At 40.8% G+C, this 21874-nt stretch overlaps 1 protein-coding gene across 3 annotated transcripts in view; it reads left to right on the top strand.

Annotated features, from left to right (window-relative positions):
• LOC139581122 (teneurin-3-like) overlaps nucleotides 1-21874 on the top strand; it is a 204451-nt gene that overhangs the window by 138583 nt on the left and 43994 nt on the right. For all 3 annotated transcript variants that reach the window (XM_071410574.1, XM_071410573.1, XM_071410575.1), the window contains 9 exons: nucleotides 2917-3127; nucleotides 8295-8396; nucleotides 8751-8945; nucleotides 11042-11242; nucleotides 16383-16568; nucleotides 18703-18723; nucleotides 19066-19089; nucleotides 19914-20060; nucleotides 20265-20484. In XM_071410574.1, coding sequence (XP_071266675.1) covers nucleotides 2917-3127; nucleotides 8295-8396; nucleotides 8751-8945; nucleotides 11042-11242; nucleotides 16383-16568; nucleotides 18703-18723; nucleotides 19066-19089; nucleotides 19914-20060; nucleotides 20265-20484 — 1307 coding nt within the window. The remainder of the gene's footprint in view (nucleotides 1-2916; nucleotides 3128-8294; nucleotides 8397-8750; nucleotides 8946-11041; nucleotides 11243-16382; nucleotides 16569-18702; nucleotides 18724-19065; nucleotides 19090-19913; nucleotides 20061-20264; nucleotides 20485-21874) is intronic.

The following is a 21874-nucleotide window of genomic DNA, read 5'->3' as shown; positions in this document are numbered from 1 at the left end:
TAATAGTGAAGACATCAAAACTATTAAATAACACATATGGAATCATGTAGTAACCAAAAAAGTGTAGATGAGTTGGACCGCAGAGTGAAGGAAAAGCAGCCAACAAGTGCTCAGCATATGTGGGAACTCCTTCAAGACTGTTGGAAAAGCATTCCAGGTGAAGCTGGTTGAGAGAATGCCAAGAGTGTGCAAAGCTGTCATTAAGGCAAAGGGTTGCTACTTTGAAGAATCTCAAATATAAAATATATTTTGATTTGGTTTAACACTTTTTTGGTTACTACATGATTCCATATGTGTTATTTCATAGTTTTGATGTCTTCACTATTATTCTACAATGTAGAAAATAATAAAAATTAAGATAAACAGTTGAATTGGTAGATGTGTCCAAACTTTCAACTGATATAATATTATTATTTATTCTTTGTATATATACAGTGCCTTACAAATGTATTTATCCGCCTTGGCGTTTTTACTATTTTGTTGCATTACAACCTGTAATTTAAATAGATTTTTATCTGGATTTCATGTAATGGACATACACAAAATTGTCCAAATTGGTGAAGTGAAATTTAAAGAAATTCGAAAACAGAAAAGTGGTGCGTGCATATGTATTCACCCCCTTTGCTATGAAGCCCCTAAATAAGATCTGGTGCAACGAATTACCTTCAGAAGTCACATAATTAGTTAAATAAAGTCCACCTGTGTGCAATCTATCTCACATGATCTCAGTATATATATACACCTTTTCTGAAAGGCCCCAGTGTCTGCAACACCACTAAGCAAGGGGCACCACCAAGCAAGCGGCACCATGAAGACCAAGGATCTCTCCAAACAGGTCAGGGACAAAGTTGTGGAGAAGTACAGATCAGGGTTGGGTTATAAAAAAGTATCTGAAACTTGGAACATCCCACAGAGCACCATTAAATCCATTATTTTAAAAAATTTAAAGAATATGGCACCACAACAAACCTGCCAAGAGAGGGCCGCCCACCAAAATTCACGGACCAGGCAAGGAGGGCATTAATCAGAGAGGCAAAAAAGAGACCTAAGATAACCTTGAAGGAGCTGCAAAGCTCCATAGTGGAGATTGGAATATCTGTCCATAGGACCACTTTAAGCCATACACTTTACAGAGCTTGGCTAGCCAGAAGTGGCCAGATTAAAGCAATTTTTTTAATGAAAAGAATTAACAAACATGTTTGGTGTTCGCCAAAAGGCATGTGGGAGACTCCCCAAACATATGGAAGAAAGTACTCTGGTCAGATTTAACTAAAATATAGCTTTTTGGCCATCAAGAAAGCAAACTCAACACCTCTCATTACCCCGAGAACACCATCCCCACACCCCGAGAACACCATCCCCATGGTGGTGGCAGTATCATGCTGTGGGGATGTTTTTCATCGGCAGGGACTGGGAAACTGGTCAGAATTGAAGGAATGATGGATGGTATATGGCACTGCTGTCAATATTTGTTGTCCTTAAATGAAGTTGGTATACTTTTTTATTCATCACAATTTTCTTTAACCAATTTTGGTCTTAAATGCAGGGCCGACAGCCAAGTTTCTTTCTTTTTTCCCCCTTCTTACTTTCCTCTTCCATTTTTGCGGTAATGCTGCAATAGTTGGTTGTAATTTTTGGCAGAGCAGACATTTCCGTAAATTTGTCTTAGCTGCATGTGTGACATAACTCCACCAGTACTATTTATGATATTATTTACAAAGATTATAACTGTTTTAAACATTTATTTTTCAATTATAGTATATTTGAGTTTAACCACAATTTTTGTTGTATTATATGTTCTGTCTTTTCTGGTGGAATAAACTGAAATTGCAACCAACTTTCTGTATCTTGTTTTAAAAAGTGATATTTTGGAGATTATTTCCTTTTCAAATAACCAAAAGTGATCTGAATAAAAGGAAAAAGGCCATTCGACATTTTTACTATTCTGCTGGAGTTTGGATTTAAGTATAGCTTTTCTATGACCGAAGCCTTTAGTGAGAAGTCTAATGCTTTAATATTTAATAGACAAAGTCCACCACCACTGCCTTAGAAACGGTCTGTTAAATTGCCAGGGAGAAAAATCAATGTGTTTACTTAACTGAGCGTGAAAAACCACAATGAGAGATATTGACCGTTGGTTGCATTCACAGCCTGAGGAGAGGAACAACTTTAAAGTCACCTACCCCTCAAAAAAAGAATAACTACATTTGTTATTGTTTTACTCTGCATGATTCATCAATTGTCTAAAACTAGGTTTTGTGAAGAAATTATCAACGATAGTTTGAATTCCCAAGTACTAGCTAATCATTATTTTGTGGTTCATTTGGTGGCCAAGCTAGGCTTGGCTTCTTGTCCAAAATCATTTGCTCCTATTGTTAGATTGAGATCAGCCTTTTCCAAGGAATCAATATGTACACACTGATCTGGGAGTTAAGGAATGTTTGGGTTTTGGACTTTTCGTACTTGGCCCCCTGGCCACCAACACAAAATGGCCTACATCAGCAGGGTAATATCTCTTATCTACCCCTCAGCTCTTCTCAATAGGGTTTAAACCACTGAGTGTTGACTTGGCTCACCCTTGCTTTAATGCTTTATTTCCTATGCGTACTGAGTCAGTTGGAGAGTTGCTTTGTGTTGTGTCCGCCTTTTACTTCTTTCAACACCCTGTTTTGTGTTTGTGTGACTGAAACACTTAACATACAGAATGAAAATGATAATTCTTCTGGAAAATCTTTACTTCGACTCAATTCAATCATGGATAGCTCCTTTAATGTAAAAGGATACTTTTTTTAAACAGATATTTTCCCTATATGCACCTGGAACTACAAAGAATGTCACGTCAGAATTTTTCCTAATCTTATGTCGAGTGACCAATGAATAAGTCCCAACTGACTTCTCTGCTTCACCTTTCTTCAGTATGACTTTGTGGAGCTGCTGGATGGCAGCAGACTCATCGCCAAAGAGAGGCGGGCTTCCACGGAGCCGGAAGCCAGGGGGCAGATGGAGCACCAGGTCAGCCTCCACCAAGCTGGCTTCATCCAGTACCTGGACTCTGGGGTGTGGCATCTGGCCTTCTACAATGATGGGAAGAGCCCGGAGACAGTATCATACAACACCATCATCCTAGGTAAGGGACCACCTCTGTAGATATGGGAGACTAGGGCGCTGTAAATTTGTGTTAAGGTACTTATTGGAGGTTATTTTCCCCCAAGTTACTGAGTGAACTTTCCTACTTAGAGAATGACTGAATAGTTGCCACTGGTAGGCCAGATAACCACAGACATACACTAATCAAGAATTTAAACTACATCTACAGACTATATGGTGCAAGCATAATTTGTTGATTGGGCTGTGTGAATTGTCTTATGCATATTTTACGCCTTTACATAGCATGAACATCACTATCCCTTAGGACAGCCTCCTTGTGCTGGCTCAGGAATTGTGCTGTGGGAAAAGAGAAAAAGGGCTGAGTTTTGCCTTGGGGAATTCCGTCAATCCGTTTCTTAAGATATGGAGTTATCGATAACCAATGTCAAAATTGCCTGGATCTGTTGAAACCAGGGTTTGGAACCAAAATTATTTTCCAATCATTTCGTACTGAATAGAACCATTATTTTTCTTGTTCCGTTCCACTGTTCCGATCTGCAAAATAAAGTTCTGGACTGGATCAAACCCCCAAAAAATAACAGTTAATATCGTTCCTTATGTTCCTTTTTAAGGATCTAAAATAGCTCGACATTAAATTACTTCACCAATCAGTGCAGATAGAGCTGCTTGCTATGGAGCGGGCAAAATGTAATTGTTTAACTACATGCATTGGACAGACAAGTGTAGGGTGCGAGATGTGACAAATTTTGCAGGTGGGGAGAGAGCGAGAGAAGTTGGTGGAGGAGGCTTGGCTTGAAACGCTTGGCATCTTGTTATGACAAGCATTATTTGACCAGGGATGTTCTCTTGATAAGTAAGGGAATTGAACCATTTTCCTGTCCTCTTAAGCATTGAAAATATACAGAGTACTTTTGGGTGTCAGGGAAAATGTATGGAGTAAAAAGTACATAATTTTCTTTAGGAATGTAGTGAAGTAAAAGTAGTCCAAAATATAAATAGTAAAGTACAGATGCCTAAAAAAAACGACTCAAGTAGTAGTTTAAAGTATTTTTAATTAAGTTCTATACACCACTGGTAATTATATCAATTTTATCACACTTGATACTCGTAATTGGATTTACTTGTGATCGGGAAACACGGAAGTACGCCTTAAGTGCCCGTAAAGCCTATACCTGGAGTGCGCATTACTGTGCTATTACTCAGATCGCATCTCAGAGCGCATCGTTATATTCCTTCACTCATTCACACACATTGTTCAAAGGTAAACGACCCCGACAGATGAAAATGCACATGAGGGCTATTTACTTATCAATGAAATAGGCTAATAAAAACTCTAATGCATGCATGGCTGGTTACTACTGCCGGTATGTTAGGCTAATTCGCTTGCCCCATATATTGTTTCACTTTCGAGAGAAGCACAACTTTTCTCTCCCGACACTTATCCTGCAACATTTGTGCAATCAAAATAAACTATCTACATTTGTAATTATATTTTCGAATGATCTGTCGCTCGGTAAACATGCCTGGGCGAGAAGAAATAATGGCAAGAAGCATGAGCTTAGATCACAAGACGTCGTCAACAAATAAATAATTATACGAACAGACAAAGTAGGTCTACTAAACAACACCAAGTCGACAGACAAAAACAACCACATCGCCTATGTCTACAGAAAATAATTAGATTGAACAACAATGACTAGCTACGGATTCTGATTAATACATGATGTTTGGAGAAGGGGAGACTTGTGCCCTGAGACGAGTGACTGTGAGTGAGGGACTGTAAGTGAGTGAGTGAGTGAGTGAGTGAGTGAGTGAGTGAGTGAGTGAGTGAGTGAGTGAGCGAGCGAGCGAGTGATAAATCAGCGTGTATCTGTCTGGGGGATATGAGTGTAAACGGAGAGCTGCTTGTTCTAATAAAATCGTTGAAGCAGGCTCAACCAATAATCCGCCAGTTGTGTTACAGACAGAAGAACTAGCCAATAGTTATTTGGAGCACACAACGGATAATTGCCAAAATTACTCGTGTCATAATCATATTTGTAAAATTCTTAATATTCGTTACCCATTTTATCCGAGTACTCGACACACCCCTACTAACAATAATTAAAATAAAAACACTTCTTACCTTTTTGTAGTTAATAAATCCAATGTGAAACGTGATAACTGTAGTATTATTAACAAGCATTGAAGAAGTGAATCTATTCTTCTCTAATAAAAAAAATCTCTCCCTAATTTCTGAATCACTCTTGTAACATCAGTGGGCTACAGTAGCCTATGATTCGGCGAGGCGGGTAGCCTACACACACACTAGAAAATATGTTCAGCTGGCATGGAATATGTTTCTAAATGACAGATGGCTTTGCATAGGCTCTTTGTTAAATTTTTTGTGGAACTGTAAAAAAATATCTGGAACGTAAAATATGTTATTAACTGGTTCCCATGCTTTTAAAATAACGGTTATGTTCCGGAACTGTATAGATCATGTTCGTTCCCGGTTCTGATTCCTGTTCTGAAATAGTTTTTTAATTACATTCTTTTCCGTTTTTCGGTTCTGTTCCCTGAACCAGTTCCAACCCCTGGTTGAAACTGACATCCTGGTAGTGAACATCCAATACAAGTCTTCAAAAGCAATAAAAACTAAACGTTTGTGTTAAGATGGCAATCTAAACGAGACCCCAGCCTAGAGGGAGATCCCTTTATGAGTGCTGGTCTTTTGAACGAACACAAGACGTGTCAGTGGATATGTCCAATTAACTCAGAGGATTTACTTGTAAACAGTTCTGAGATTCCGTTGCTTGTAAGTAAGATTTACCAAAGGAGAAAGACAATGTGTCAAGGAATAAAGAAATCCACTGTGCGATTTAAAATGTTCGAGATGGGCAACATGGCATGGGAGTAGTCAGGCTACAGCAAGCGTGATATGGAAGCTTAAACCTTCACGGGACATGGGAGGATTTCGGGAATGGCATATCATGCTTGCAGATCAGAAATACACATACAGTTGAAGTCGGAAGTTTACATACACTTAGGTTGGAGTCATTAAAACCCGTTTTTCAACAACTCCACACATTTCTTGTTGAAAAAATATAGTTTTGGCAAGTCGGTTAGGACATCTACTTTGTGCATGGCACAAGTCATTTTTCCAACAATTGTTTACAGACAGATTATTTCACTTATACAGTTGAAGTCGGAAGTTTACATACACCTTAGCCAAATACATTTACACTCTGTTTTTCACAATTCCTGACATTTAATCCTCTTATTAATTCCCTGTCTTAGGTCAGTTAGGATCCCCACTTTATTTTAAGAATGTGAAATGTCAGAACAATATTAGAGAGAATTATTTATTTTAGATTTGATTTCTTTCATCACATTCCCAGTGGGCCAGAAGTTTACATACACTCATTTAGTATTTGGTAATATTGCCTTTAAATTGTTTAACTTGGGTCAAATGTTTCAGGTAGCCTTACACAAGCTTCCCACAATAAGTTGGGTGAATTTTGGCCCATTCCTCTTGACAGAGCTGGTGTAACTGAGTCAGGTTTGTAGGCCTCCTTGCTCGCACATGCTTTTTCAGTTCTGCCCACACATTTTCTATTGGATTGAGGTCAGGGCTTTGTGATGGCCACTCCAATACCTTCACTTTGTTGTCCTTAAGCCATTTTGCCACAACTTTGGAAGTTTGCTTGGGGTCATTGTCCATTTGGAAGACCCATTTACAACCAAGCTTTAACTTCCTGACTGATGTCTTGAGATGTTGCTTCAATATATCCACATCATTTTTCTCCTCATGATGCCATCTATTTTGTGAAGTGCACCAATACCTCCTGCAGCATAGCACCCGCACAACATGATTCTGCCACCCCCGTGCTTCACGGTTGGGATGGTGTTCTTCGGCTTGCAAGCCTTCCCCTTTTTCCTCCAAACATAACGATGGTCATTATGGCCAAACAGTTCTACTTTTGTTTCATCAGACCAGAGGACATTTCTCCAAAAAGTACGATCTTTGTCCCCATGTGCAGTTGCAAACCGTAGTCTGGCTTTTTTCTGGCGGTTTTGAAGCAGTGGCTTCTTCCTTGCTGAGCGGCCTTTCAGGTTATGTTGATATAGGACTCGTTTTACTGTGGATATAGATACTTTTTTACCTGTTGCCTCCAGCATCTTCACAAGGTCCTTTGCTGTTGTTCTGGGATTGATTTGCACTTTTCGCACCACAGTGTACATTCACATATAGGAGACAGAACGAGTCTCCTTTCTGAGCAGAATGACTTGAGCATGGTCCCATGGTGTTTATACTTGCGTACTATTGTTTGTACAGATGAACGTGGTACCTTCAGGTGTTTGGAAGTTGCTCCCAAGGATGAACCAGACTTGTGGAGGTCTACAATTTCTTTATCTAAGGTCTTGGCTGATTTCTTTTGGTTTTCCATGATGTCAAGAAAAGAGGCACTGAGGTTGAAGGTAGGCCTTGAAATACATCCACAGGTACACCTCCAATTGACTCAAATTATGTCAATTAGCCTATCAGAAGCTTCTAAAGCCATGGCAGAATTTTCCCAGCTGTTTAAAGGCACAGTCAACTTAGTGTATGTAAACTTCTGACCCACTGAAATTGTGATACAGTGAATTATAAGTGAAATAATATGTCCAAACAATTGTTGGAAAAATGACTTGTGCCTTACACAAAGTAGATAACTGACTTGATAAAACTATAGTTTGTTAACAAGAAATTTTTGGAGTGGTTGAAAAACTAGTTTTAATGACTCCAACCTAAGTGCATGTAAACTTCCAACTCCAACTTTACCTAGCTACATATACTGTACATCAATGGAGGCTCCTAATAATGGCTGAAACGGAGTGGAATGGCTGGAATAGTGTAAATCAAACAAGTGAAAACCATGTTTGATACCACTTCATTCACTCCATTCTGGCCATTTATTATGAGCCGTCCTCTCCTCAGCAACCTCCACTGCCGTACATGTATAACATTGACTGAGTGAAATTGTGGTATGCAGTAGCTGTATAAGACGGCGTAGGATGTGACAACATAGTAGTGATAGGAAATCCAATACAAGGATCCATTGTGTTGATATTGGATGATGAAATACAAATGTGGTGGCTACATTTTAGAGGTATGATATCTAATGGCTGGTGTAATTCTTGAAAAAAAATGTCTGTCCCAACAGAGTCAGTTATGGAGTGCTCACACAACTGTTATGGAAACGGTGAATGTGTGTCGGGCTCCTGTCACTGTTTCCCAAGGTTCAGTGGACCACACTGCTCAAGAGGTATATATGTTCTCTTGCCACATTCCTAATCCGTGTATTGATATCACAATCAATGAATGGCCATGTTTCAAAGGACAAAATTGGCTATAATGTCAGAATTGATTACCATGTGCATGTGATATTTGTTCTGAATTTTAGGGTTAGGTTTAGGCTAAAGGTCAGGGTTAGGGCTAATGGTTCAGATAAAATCTTTGGAGAGAAAGTGTTGTACTTATGTCCATTGTAGCGTGGCCAGATAATGATAGATGTGTTGATTTTTTGGTTGTATCAACACTATAGCTACAAAATTGAATAATATACTTTACCGGAAATTGCCATATATGCTTTTAATAACCTTGTTACTTTCCACCACAGCTGCCTGTCCCATCCTATGCAGTGGCAATGGCCAGTACACCAGGGGGCGCTGTCAATGCTACAGTGGATGGAAGGGCACAGAGTGTGATGTGCCCGCTACTCAGTGTGTGGACCCCCAATGTGGCGGCCATGGGATCTGCGTGACGGGTAACTGTGTGTGCAATGCCGGCCACAAGGGAAGCAACTGTCACCAAGGTACACCACAGGGATATGTAGTGTCGCCGTTTGATTTCCCAGCCGGTCAGCGACATAGACAGCTGAAACAATTGCTCTTTTCAACTTCACCAAGCAGATAATTCATTGTGTTCCCCATTGATACTTTGCATGCATTAGCTCCCTCTAACCATTTAGATACAACAGCTATGGATTGGAATTGATTCGGAGTTGTCCATCCAATGTGATTGGTTCAGTGCACTCCAGTACACAAAACCTGTGCTCGTCCATTTCTCGTTTTTGTCGAAAGTACCTCTTGCTTTTTCCTCCATCTTTTCTCCCCCTGTTCAATTAGTTTTAACTTCATTGATCCATAATCAGACAGAGGCAATTAACTTGTCAGATTTACATCTGCAGCTCAGTGACCTGACGTGTAAGATATTATTGAATCGAGGGAGTAATTCAATATTTTTTTGCGCACATTGTGAAGTGAATTAAGAGAGAAAGGACACAAGTGCTATTGTGGAACTAACTATCTTGCCTTATTGAGAATAATTTGGTACTTATCATATAAGTCGCTGAGATCAATATAGACTACATGACCAAAAGTATGTGGACACCTGTTCGAACATGTCATTCCAAAATCATGGACATTAATATGGAGTTTGTCCCCCCTGCTGCTACTTGCTGCTACAAGTGCCTCCATTCTTCTGCCAAGATGTTCCACTAGATGTTGGAACATTGCTGCGGGGACTTGATTCCATTCAGCCAAGAGCATTAGTGAGGACGGGCACTGATGTTGGGCGATTAGGCCTGGCTCGCAGTCGGCATTCCAATTCAAAGGTGTTCGATGGGGTTGAGGTGCAGGCCAGTAATGTTCTTCCAAACCGATCTCGACAAACATTTCTGTATGAACCTTGCTTTGTGCATGGGGGCATTGTCATGCTGAAACAGGAACTTCCCCAAACTGTTGCCACAAAGTTGGAAGCACAGAATCGTCTAGAATGTCATTGTATGCTGTAGCATTAAGATTTCCCTCCACTGGAACTCAGGGGCCTAGCCCGACCCATGAACAACAGCCCCAGACCATTATTCCTCCACCACCAAACTGTTGGCAGTATGCATTAGGGGAGGAAGCGTTCTCCTGGCATCTACCAAACCCAGATTAGTCCGTTGGAATGCCAGATGGTGAAGAGGGATTGATCACTCCAGACAATGCATTTCCACTACTCCAGAGTCCAATGGCAGCGAGCTTTACACCACTCCAGCCGACGCTTGGCATTGCGCATGGTGATCTTATGCTTGTGTGTGACTGCTAAGCCATGGAAACCCATTTCATGAAGCTCCCGACTGATAGTTATTGTGCTGACGTTGCTTCCAGAGGCAGTTTGGATCTCTGTAGTGAGTGTTACAACCAAGGACAGATGATTTTTACGTGCTACGCGCTTCAGTGCTTAGCGCTCCTGTTCTGTGAGCTTGTGTGGCCTACCACTTTGCAGCTGAGCCGTTGTTGATCCTAGACGTTTCCACGTCACATTAACAGCACTTACAGTTGACCAGTGCAGCTTTAGCAGGGCAGACATTTGACGAACTGACTTGTTGGAAAGGCGGCATCCTATGGCGGTGCCACGTTGAAAGTTACTGAGCTCTTCAGTAAGGCCATTCTACTGCCAATGTTTCTCTATGGAGATTGCATCTCTGTGTGTTTGATTTTATACACCTGGCAGTTTGGCTGAAATAGCTGAATCCACTAATTTGAAGGGTTGTCCACATACCTTTGTATATATGGTGTATGTGTTAGCTTGAACGTCTAAACTAGTAATAAGGTGGCTATGGAACATTTTCACATGTTTATTAGTTTATTTCATTCGGCCTTGATTGGGGTGGCAAGTAGGCTAGTGGTTAGACCAGTAACTGAACGGTTGCTGGATCAAATCCCAGAGCTGACAAGGTAAAAAACATTTGTTCTTCCCCTGAACAAGGCATTTAACCCACTGATGGTAGGCTGTCATTTTAAATAAGAATTTTTTCTTAACTGACTTGTCTAGTTAAATAAAGGTAAAAAAAAATGTAAATAAAAAAATCATCCCATACACAGTACTTGATCCATCTCCTTTCTTTTCCCCGTGTTTCCCTAGTGGACTGTCTGGACCCGACCTGCTCAGGCCACGGAGCCTGCCACCACGGTGAATGCCACTGTAACCCGGGCTGGGGCGGAATGGGCTGTGCGATCCTGAGAAGCACGTGTCCTGAACAGTGCTCCAGCCACGGAACTTTCCACACCGAGACGGGAACCTGCATCTGTGAGGCTAACTGGACAGGCTCCGACTGCTCTGTAGGTCAGACAACGCTCTCTTACTCTTCATTAGGTTTAGCTGTCTGGCTTTGTGTTTTGTTATGTGTGATGTAGAGGAGGCTCCTCCATTGAGGAAAAGGATGATGGTCCTCATTAATATGAGGAATATTTTAAACAATTTATTTGTAGGTACTTTTCCAATTTGAGGGCTGTGCTTTGGTTTTAGTAATCGGTTCCTTTGCTTAAAGGACCAGGTGATTCATGGTCAATGTCTTTCTCTAGAATGGGGTCGTTCAGTTTAATCGCAGTGCAGAATTAGTACCTGCATCTGCAGTTCACAGTTGGCGACCCTAATTGAGTACCATCCAATTAGAACCTACTGGGTTTGTAACAATCCAGATGTAAGATTACTTAAGCAACACATTAACTTGATTGTGCGATTGAAATCCAAAGGCTTTTTTGCATAAGAGGGTTTACTGTAAGTCTGAAATGATGGATGAGCCGAGAACCTGCACTGCAGGGAGGAAAAAGGAATGGGTGTTTTGAGAAACTGGAAGTTGTGTCTCAATTTATTCACTTTCAGACAACATTCAAAGTAAAGCCATTTGTTATACTGTAAAAAAGCTATAGAATATCAGGACACAGATTCCCTCTTTCACAATGTGAAACATCCATTGCTGGTCGACGTAAAACAATACATTGAAGGGAGCAATTTTAGCTTAAGCAGAAATCCAAACTCTTATTTGCCCACTTGGGTAGTAATCGAGGTTTCTCTTAATTATCTCAGCAGTTCGACTTCAATCAAATGAACTTTAATTAACAAGCGGTGTGGCATAGATCGACCACCGACATCACGCCAGAGTCAGGGGCGTGCTAAAAGGAGATAAACACATTTGCGCTAATGAAAAATAGATTATATGGATTCTTTGGGGGGGGGGGGGGAGGCTTTGTAATCGAACGCTCCCCCTCCAGAGGCATGGTTAATATTCTGAAGTGTCGTCTAAGCATTAATTAGAGACCCACCAAGGGTTCTCAATCGAAGAAAACTCCATTCAGAGGGAGATTAAACTAATATCTTAAAAATGTGCAAATGAGAGTGGGAGATGGTTTCGCTTGTAAGCGAACAACAGTAAAACATTTAAATGGTGTACAGTGCCTTCTGACACAACATTTTTTAAAGTTCATTTATGTAACATAAAAAAACTAATAGCGGTGAGTCTTTTTGGGTAAGTCTAAGAACTTTGCACACCTGGATTGTTCAATATTTGCCCATTATTCTTTTTTTTTTATTATTCAAGCTCTGTCAAGTTGGTTGCTGATCATTGCTAGAAAGCCATTTAAATCATGCCATAGTTTCAAGTTGATTTAAGTAAAAACTGTAACTAAACCACTCAGGAACATTCAATGTCATCTTGGTAAGCAACTGCAGTGTATATTTGGCCGTGTCTTTTAGGTTATTGTCCTGCTGAAAGGTGAATTTGTCTCCCAGTGTCTGTTGGAAAGAAAACTGAACCAGCTTTTCCTATAGGATTTTGCCAGTGCTTAGGTGTACTCCGTTTCTTTTTATCCTAAAAAAAACTCCCTAGTCCTTGCCGATAACAAGCAATCCCATAACATAATGCAGCCACCACCATGCTTGAAAATATGAAGAGTGGTACTCAATGCTGTGTTGTGTTGGATTTTTCCCAAACATAACGCTTAATTTCTTTGCCAAATTTTTTGCAGTATTACTTTAATACCTTGTTGCAAACACGATGCATGTTTTTAAAATATTTTTTATTCTGTAGAGATTGCGGGTAACTACAATGTTGTTGATCCCATCCCCCCAAAATGTATATCACAACCATTAAACTCTGTAACTGTTTTAAAATCACAATTGGCCTCATGGTCAAATCACTGAACAGTTTCCTTCCTCTCCGGCAACTGAATTAGGAAGGATGCCTGTATCTTTGTAGTGACTGGGTATATTGATACACCATCCAAAGCCTAATTAATAACTTCACCATGCTCAAAGGCATATTCAGCCTCTGCTTTTGTTTATTGGTACACATCTACCAATAGGTGCCCTTCTTTGCGAGCCATTGAAATACCGCCCTGATCTTTTTGGTTGAATCTGTGCTTGAAATTCACTACGCGATTGAGGAACCTTAAACGTAATTGTATGTGTGGGGTACAGAGATGGGGTAGTCATTCAACATTTTTGGTAACCTCTATTATTGAACACAGAATGAGTCTATGCAGCTTATGTGATTTGTTAAGCACATTTTTACTCCTGAACTTATTTCGGCTTGCCATAGCAAAGGGTTTGAATACATACACTGACATTTTGAATTCAAGCTGTAACAAACATTAAGGAGAAAGTAAAGGGGTGTGAATACATTCTAAAGGTACTGTATCCTTGACATGTTAACCCTCAGGATATTCACACGGGTGGTAGTTGGAATAGAATTGTGTTGATATCTTCCTAGATTTACTCACAAATGATTTGTTTAAAGTCACAAACGTTCACCGGTAGCCTACTTAGAGTAACTTTTTAAAAAACGTGACGAAGTCTGTTCTTGCCATCTGAGCGGATGCTGTGGTGACATTTGAACGTGTTTTGGAGCCTTTGAAGGCAGTACTGGGTCAGTTCCTGTAAATAAGCCATTCCTTTCATGATTTCATGTGGTTTTCCCTCAAGAATAGAATAGAGCTTTTAGTGTGGATTATTGCATGCCAGTGGCTGGAGCACTCACCTTGGGTCTCCTACTACCTGTGAATTCAGCAATTAGAGTTTCTCACCCACATCAGGCCTGTCGCCTGACTACACAGAGCCATCTGTTTTAGTATTTGGTCTTATTCTATTGGGAGTCCCTTTGGGACTACCAATCACGGCCGGATGTGATGCAGCAAGGATAATACCTGACGGCCAACATGCAAGCCTTGTTTAGTCTGCTCTGCCAGTTAAATAAATGAAAATGAAGCAACAACAGACAAAGCACATTTTATATTTTTTGGAGTAGGGGGGCTCAGGAAAATGTGCTGTTCACATCTGAACAGAAAAGCGCAGGCTTTGCACTTCTTTATTCTATCAATATGTAAAGATTAGTTACCCAGCTGAATCATAAAACACTGACTGCAGAAATGGAACCACAAAGAAGGGATTATTCACAATGGGCCCGATTCAGACTGTGCGTATTTCCTACACACACCTTTCTTACACACCCAGTAGTTGGTATTCAGACTTACCTTATGCAGGAATGGGCTTTGCAGGCATGGTTCCCTTGCGTGCTAAAAACCCTGCCACTTGCTGGCCAACAGATTTTCTCGTGGTATTTTCATTCAATAGGGTTTTCAGTATATGTATCTAAAACATCCCTTCAAATTTGGTGTACCTCTTTAATTAGAATTCTCTCGACGGACTCAATAGAATATTTGGAGAGAACGGTTCAGAATAGTAGCGTTAAATTAAATAAAGCCATGTAAATACACACATTCTGTCACGATCGTTATAAGGAGTGGACCAAGATGCAGCGTGGTATGTTTCCATCCTTTTATTTGGAAGAGAAACTTAAAGAACAAAAAAAAGCGAGCGAACAAACAAAACGTGACGCTCAGACTAGTGCTCAGAGTAGTGCTCAGAGTAGTGCTCAGAGTAGTGCTCAGAGTAGTGCTCAGAGTAGTGCTCAGAGGCAACTATACCTAGACAAGATCCCACAAAGCACAATGGGGAAATGGCTACCTAAATATGATCCCCAATCAGAGACAACAATAAACAGCTGCCTCTGATTGGGAACCATACCAGGCCAAATATAATTCACCTTGATAACCCACCCTTAATCACACCCCGACCTAACCAACATAGAGAATAAAAAGCTCTCTATGGTCAGGGCGTGACACAGTCATCTCCTTTTCAGCTCGAACTGGTAGATTTAAAAAATACTCTGGTATTGTATATTATTTAGGGTTAGGAAAGTATTTATAAACAATTTTAAAAAAAGTTTGAAAAGCCTTTATGCAGGAAATAAATTGGTAAATAAAAAATACAGTAGTTTGATTCATCCTGAAAGTTGCCATATTCAATCATTCAATCCATTAAATATTGGAAGGTCGGAAAAATGTATAATTGGGCTTGAATAGTATCCCTATAAATCTACACTAATAATCCTCACTAATCATGGAAGTGTGATGACAATGGTCTAGTCGTCGTGAACTGTGCTCCAGACTCCAGGTTTAAACTGCTGCGTTATGGTCTGAGTTCCATAATGATCCCAAATTATTGCACAACTTGTAATACCTTAGCCTAATATAATCTACTATTGCTAGCGATCTTCAGAACAACCACACGAATGTGACAGAGGAAAGAAAGGTAAACTAACGATTTAATGGAATGATGCAAAATGTAAGGAAACTAACACTAACGTGACGTTATAAATGTGTGTGTGTATAACTGACAGTGCCTACCGATAATGGCTAATGTTTAACACAATAAAAATAGAAAAGAGTACAGTGAAAAGTCTGGGGATATAATTAAAACATTATAGAAATCATAAATCAACTCGGTAGGTTTAGTGCTATACCGTTGCACATTGCTACAGAAGCCTATAGCTTGGGTCTCCAAATTCCATCCCTGCAACTTATAAGGCCGGCGTTTCATGAACTTAACTGTGGAAAAGGTGATATGTTGATATGCTTCAGTTTGCTGCCATATGACTGGTTTTCACATTTGTCATAAGGTACAGTAGATATAAAACAATTGTAATTTCTATTTACAATCCCCTTATTCAAACAGCTTACTCATTTACCTAGCTCTTATTAATTTGTAAAAAAAAAGAAAGAAAAGGAAAGTAGATGTTGTTCCATTTGGAACCGGCAGGCTCCTCGACCTTATTCATCGCGCGTAAAGAAAGAATTAAGTAAAGGTCAGAATATGGTCTATCTGTAGAATTTATTTTATCTCCACCCCCAAAAGAATAGGAAGGGGAATACCATGCTATTCTCATACTTAAGTTTAAAGTCAGAATACGCATAGAGAGAAAAGAGCATAAAAAGGAATTACGCTCAATTTATGCGTGCCTAACTCAGGTCGAAAGTCCCCCCTATGTCCATATATGTGCTATAGGTGTAAATTACTGTACATAACTATAGAACCAGTCTGTCCAGTGTGTGATGGACGACTCTATTTTTGGTTGCGTGTGTGTCAGAGGCGTGCACGGTGGACTGCGGCCCCCACGGAGCATGTGTCAGTGGGACGTGTCATTGTGAGGAAGGATCGGCAGGCTCAGAGTGCGACCAGAGGGACTGTCACCCACGCTGTACAGATCATGGCGTCTGCCGAGAAGGCAAATGTGACTGTCACCAGGGCTGGACAGGAGAGCACTGCACTATTGGTAAGTCGTACTGACATTTAAAGCCATAACTGGTAAATTACCCAATGCAGATTAGCAGTTATCCTCCACCCACACTCAGTAGAGAACCAGTATAATGAGTCAATAATGTAACGATTAAATATCCACTGATGCTCCTGAATATGCCCAAGAGTTTATTTCAACAGTATCTTGAATGCAGTCGTCAAAGTTGATGAGCTTGGTGGGAATTTGGCTCCTCTCAGTCCAATTTTGCATTATGTAATAAAGAACTATAAAGTAAGCATTTTCTACAGCTATATTTATTGCATAACATACAGGTTTGACTAAGTCCTCAAAATATATTTACCACTTGAATAGTATTGTACAGAGATGGGGTCAATTCCAGGTCAATTCCTCTGCTAAATTGAGTATGGAATTTCCCAATTGAACTTCAATTCGATTCATGAATTGCCAGGGGACTTAGATGGAACTGACCCTATCCCTGGTACCCCTAACCCTCTTTCCCATTCCATTTCACTCTGACTATCCTTGACACCTGACATCCCCAATTTTCTCTTTCCCAATGGCAATGGATTTAGCATGCTCTTCGATCTACATATCGAATCCTACCTCTTATACTACCACTTCACTAAGGGCAGGTATTAAGGGAAATGAGGGCCAGCCAGGACTATGGTCTTATTCAGGAATAGCCCATCTTCGAGATGACAGCTTCGCTGTGCATTAATCGAGATAATGAGCACTGTGAGGTTGCTTCCCCTTGACCTGTGACCTCAACTTCCTGGACACGCTGCTCCTGTCAAAAAGGTGACAGTTAAACTGTTGCCGTGGCGCATCATGTACCGTTCCACCCTGTGTCACCCAAACCCACTCGGTAACATCATCCTCTCGTTGAAACGAAGACCCCGGCTCTTCAAACCCTTGAACCCTAATTGCGTATGAACAAGACTTTCGTCAGCAGTTGTCCCATCCAGAGAAGGAAGCTGACTGGCGGTTAGAAACGAGGAGAGAGAGATGAGATTGGGCCGGGGTGATTGGAGGGGTCGCATTCCTGATGTTATTCATCTCTGCCTCCTCAATGAGATCTAAGATCCCATCCCTTTCAACATCTCCCTGTTTAAGACCCCCATCGGGAAACCAATTCCTCGCCGTAGATGCGCCTGGGATGAACAGGCAGGCATTCTTGCCGGGAACTAGGAGCTTGTTCCTTTTTTTCTCCAAGGCTTTCTGAATAACTTCTACTCACACAAAGCACCTTTAATCACATTACATGGCGAGACCCTGACGAAGGGGCTGGAATAGACCGCTTCCCTGGACGAGCTATTGTCAGACACATTGCGATCCTGTTTTTATCTGGGAGGCTTAGGCACCGCTCTTGCTTTACTTTCCATTCTTTTTTTTTTCTCCCCCTTCTGATGTTTACTATCAACGTGTTTCTTTTCGTTCAAGTGTTCCTGGGAATTCTCTGACACGCTTTGTTTGTTCTAATCATGAAGTGGTTGAAATGCTCATATACAGTGTGTGTCCTGGCAGGACAATAAGGCACATGACACGTGAATGGCCAATACACTGATAGTTGTAATGTATAGCTGATGTACCAGAGCATATGTATGTGTACTGGGATGACAATAAGCTGAAGTACTTCTGGATGTGTACTTGAAGGGCAATAAGCTACATGTCTCTTGAATGGTACAGATGTGGTTAGTTGTAGCTGGATAGATGGCGTAACAGAGTGCAAAAGTTCACACTATAATGCTATTCAGACATCACAAAAAAACGCAGTATAAAATCTCCAGGCATGTGTTTGTCAGTAAACAGCTGTAGCTATACAGTTGTAAACTAGGTTTTTTAGATGTTCTATGTGAATGTACTGTACATTGTTATTTACTTCATGTGGAGGGTTTAATACATGGTTGTATGTTGTTATGAATGAACGCATGCCACTACTGGGATGGCAATGTAGCTTATCAGGCAAGCCTGAACGTTTGCTCAACAGCACCTTAACACACATAACTGTGAAACAGTCATAGTTCAAACGAATGAGTCGTTTCCTTGTCATGCTACCTGTGCATGTTACCTCTGTAATAACACTTCTCTACACCTCTTTTTACTTGTCTCTGTCTTTCGGTCGGCCCCTCCTCTCCTCTTATCCGACAAGCTCTGGATTCAAGAGTATCAGGTAATGTACTTTCCAGTCTTTCTCGCTCCTTTCTGTTTCGTATCAATACAAAAAAAACGTCAGACTGAAAATGTAACCCCCCCCCCCCCCTGTAAATGGTGTGAGCAGATAACTTTCCTTCCCTCAACAGTTTCAGAGTCGCAATGTGTCAACCATGCTGTTTTTAAGCGTCACAAAGTATTGCATACCATGTTGTCAAGTGCATCTATTTTTCTGCCATCGGTTCAGCTCTTTATTTCTCCTTGTATGCTACACTCAGATAATGTTTGTCAGTCTAGATTTTCCTGCAAGACAGAAGTAATTTTCTTTTGCAAATGTTTCCCCTCTCTTCAATGGTAATAGGAGCAGTCAAGATAGGATATAAAGGTAATGGAATGACTACCCTAGAGAGTTGTCACCAACAATCACTCGCCTGCTCTCTGTTTTCTTGCCCAAGCACGACGTACACATGTCTTATGTCCCAGTCTATCACTGTTTCTATTGTGATCCCAGTACCTTCATACATGTCCGCCCTAACTAGTCAAACACTCTCGGTCCCCCTTTTCCTGTCTGAATCCTTGTGTGTGTCAGAAGAAGTACTAAGCAGATGTAGCCAGTCACTTACAGTTTGCACTTTTCTATCTTCCACCCTGTGAAAAAAGGAAAGCAATATCCTGGTATCAAGTAGAGATGTTGAGACTACATCAACAAACCCTCTGCCTTTTGTCTCTACCTCTATCTATCCTTGTCTTTACTTTGATAGTACCTTCACATGGGTGTTGCGCTGGTTTTAGGCCAAGATATGTGTTGTTTTTTGTGCTGATACTACAGATAGGATTAGAGGAACGTTGACTAATCAGCATAGAATAAAAAGCAGAGCAAGGATATTTGCAGTAGTAACCACTATTATCCAACTGTGTGTTGACCTCCATGCATTCTTAATATCCAAAATTTGCCAAGACAATTTCCATTTCCAAGTGCCCTGAAATGGTATGGAACTCAGAGTAAAACCCATGTGAAATTACAGTATCTTTATACCCCACCAGTAAGTCCTGTCAGAAATGTATGTACTGTCTGTCCACTTTATATTGTCGTTTTCATTTTGTCCCTGTTTTCCTGTCCCTGAATGACCAGGTGTTGTCTTCTCCTTTCAACCTGTCTCCCTCTCTCTGATTGGCTAGCTTGTGTGATTTACATGGTTGTTTTGGCAGATGGGTGCCCTGGGTTGTGCAACAGCAACGGGAGGTGCATTCTGGACCAAGCCGGTTGGCGCTGCATCTGCCAATCAGGATGGAGAGGGCTAGGATGTGATGTTGCCACGGAGACCTTCTGCTCAGATGGAAAGGACAACGAGAGGGGTAAGAACACATTCCATAATTCTTCACTCTTTGCCAATGATATGACTTTGTGTTCATATAGTGGACTGTTTGAACCAATTAGAGGCACCATTCTGTTTAAAAAGTGTTTTATTTGATCAGTCTAGTTCACAGGATTGATATTCTGAAGGAGCACCGAGTTAGGGTATTGACCCATGTCAACACTGTTGCATCTTGGTTTGACAGATGGACTGGTGGACTGCATGGACCCAGACTGCTGTTCGCAGAGCTCCTGCCAGGGTCAGCCCTACTGCCGCGGATCCCCAGATCCCACAAGCATCGTGAGCCAAGGTCAAGGTTCATCCTACACTCAGTCGGGCCCCAGGGGCTTCTACGAGCGCATCAGCTTCCTGGTTGGGCATGGCGGTAGTCACGTGATACCTGGGGACAACCCTTTCAACAGCAGGTGAGCTTCATCAAGTCCAACTGTCCTGTGTGGCGTCGAAATGATAGCCAACATGAGTTGTCAGTACTGTATCAATGAAATACACTGAGTTGATTGAATCGTTTTGTCCTGGAGTTGCCCCTGTAGGAATAACTGTGGCGTAGCTCTCTTAGGGACCTTGACTTGATGAGTAAGGGGGGGACATTTTTTTATTGAGTTGCAGATTGAGCAACCTGATTTGATGTATCAAACCTTATGTGAAACCTTGTAATGGAAATAACAAAATGTCATAAGTTGTCGACATAAAGGCTTAAGACTATCCCCAATGAATGAACTTCTTATGGCTGAAGGGGCAGTATTGAGTAGCTTGGATGAAAGGTGCACAGAGGTGCCCAGAGTAAACGGCCTGCTCCTATGTCATAGTTGCTAATATATGCATAGTATTATTCGTATTGGATAGGAAACACTCTGAAGTTTCTAAAACTGTTTGAATTATGTCTGTGAGTATAACAGAACTCATATGGCAGGCAAAAACCTGAGAAGTTCCACTTCCTGTTTGGATATTTTCTGGGGGTGCCAGATTTTCGACCAAGCTCTCATTGAAAATACAGAGAGATATGGATGGGTTTTCACTTCCTACGGCTTCCACTAGATGTCAACAGTCAATAGAACTTTGTCTGATGACTCCAATGTGAATTGGGGACGAAGGAGACAGGAATGAGTAATCACTTCCATGAGGTGCCCACGCATTGAACTGGCGCGTTCACGTGAGAGTGAGCTCCGTTCCATCGGTCAATTGAAGTCGATGTAATTCTCCGGTTGGAACGTTATTCAAGATGTATGTTAACAACATTCTAAAGATTGATTCAGTACATCGTTTGACATGTTTCTACTGACTGTAACGGAACTTTTGGACATTTCGTCACGTTATAGTGGTCGCGCTTTGAGACTTTGGTTAGGGCGTTTGGTAAACAATTCGAAAGTAGCTAATTGGACATAAATAACGGACATTATCGAACAAATCAAGCATTTATTGTGGACCTGGGATTCCTAGGACTGCATTCTGATGAAGTTCATCAAAGGTAAGGAAACATTTATCATGTATTTTCTGGTTTCTGTTGAGTCCAACATGGCGGCTAATTTGGCTATTGTTCTGAGCTCCGTCTCAGATTATTGCATGGTTTATTTTTCCGTAAGGTTTTTTTGAAATCTGATACAGCGGTTGCATTAAGGAGAGGTATATCTATAATTCCATGTGTATAACTTGTATTATTATCTACATTTATGATGAGTATTTCTGTTGAAACGATGTGGCTATGCAAAATCACTTGATGTTTTTGCAACTAGTGAATCTAACGCGCCAATGTAAACTCAGATTTTTTGATATAAATATGAACTTTATCAAACAAAA

The sequence above is a fragment of the Salvelinus alpinus genome, chromosome 7 (genome assembly GCF_045679555.1).
Source record: "Salvelinus alpinus chromosome 7, SLU_Salpinus.1, whole genome shotgun sequence".
Classification (NCBI taxonomy): Eukaryota; Metazoa; Chordata; class Actinopteri; order Salmoniformes; family Salmonidae; genus Salvelinus; species Salvelinus alpinus.
Note: the sequence above shows the minus strand (reverse complement) of the source record. Positions and strands in the feature narration are given on the sequence as shown.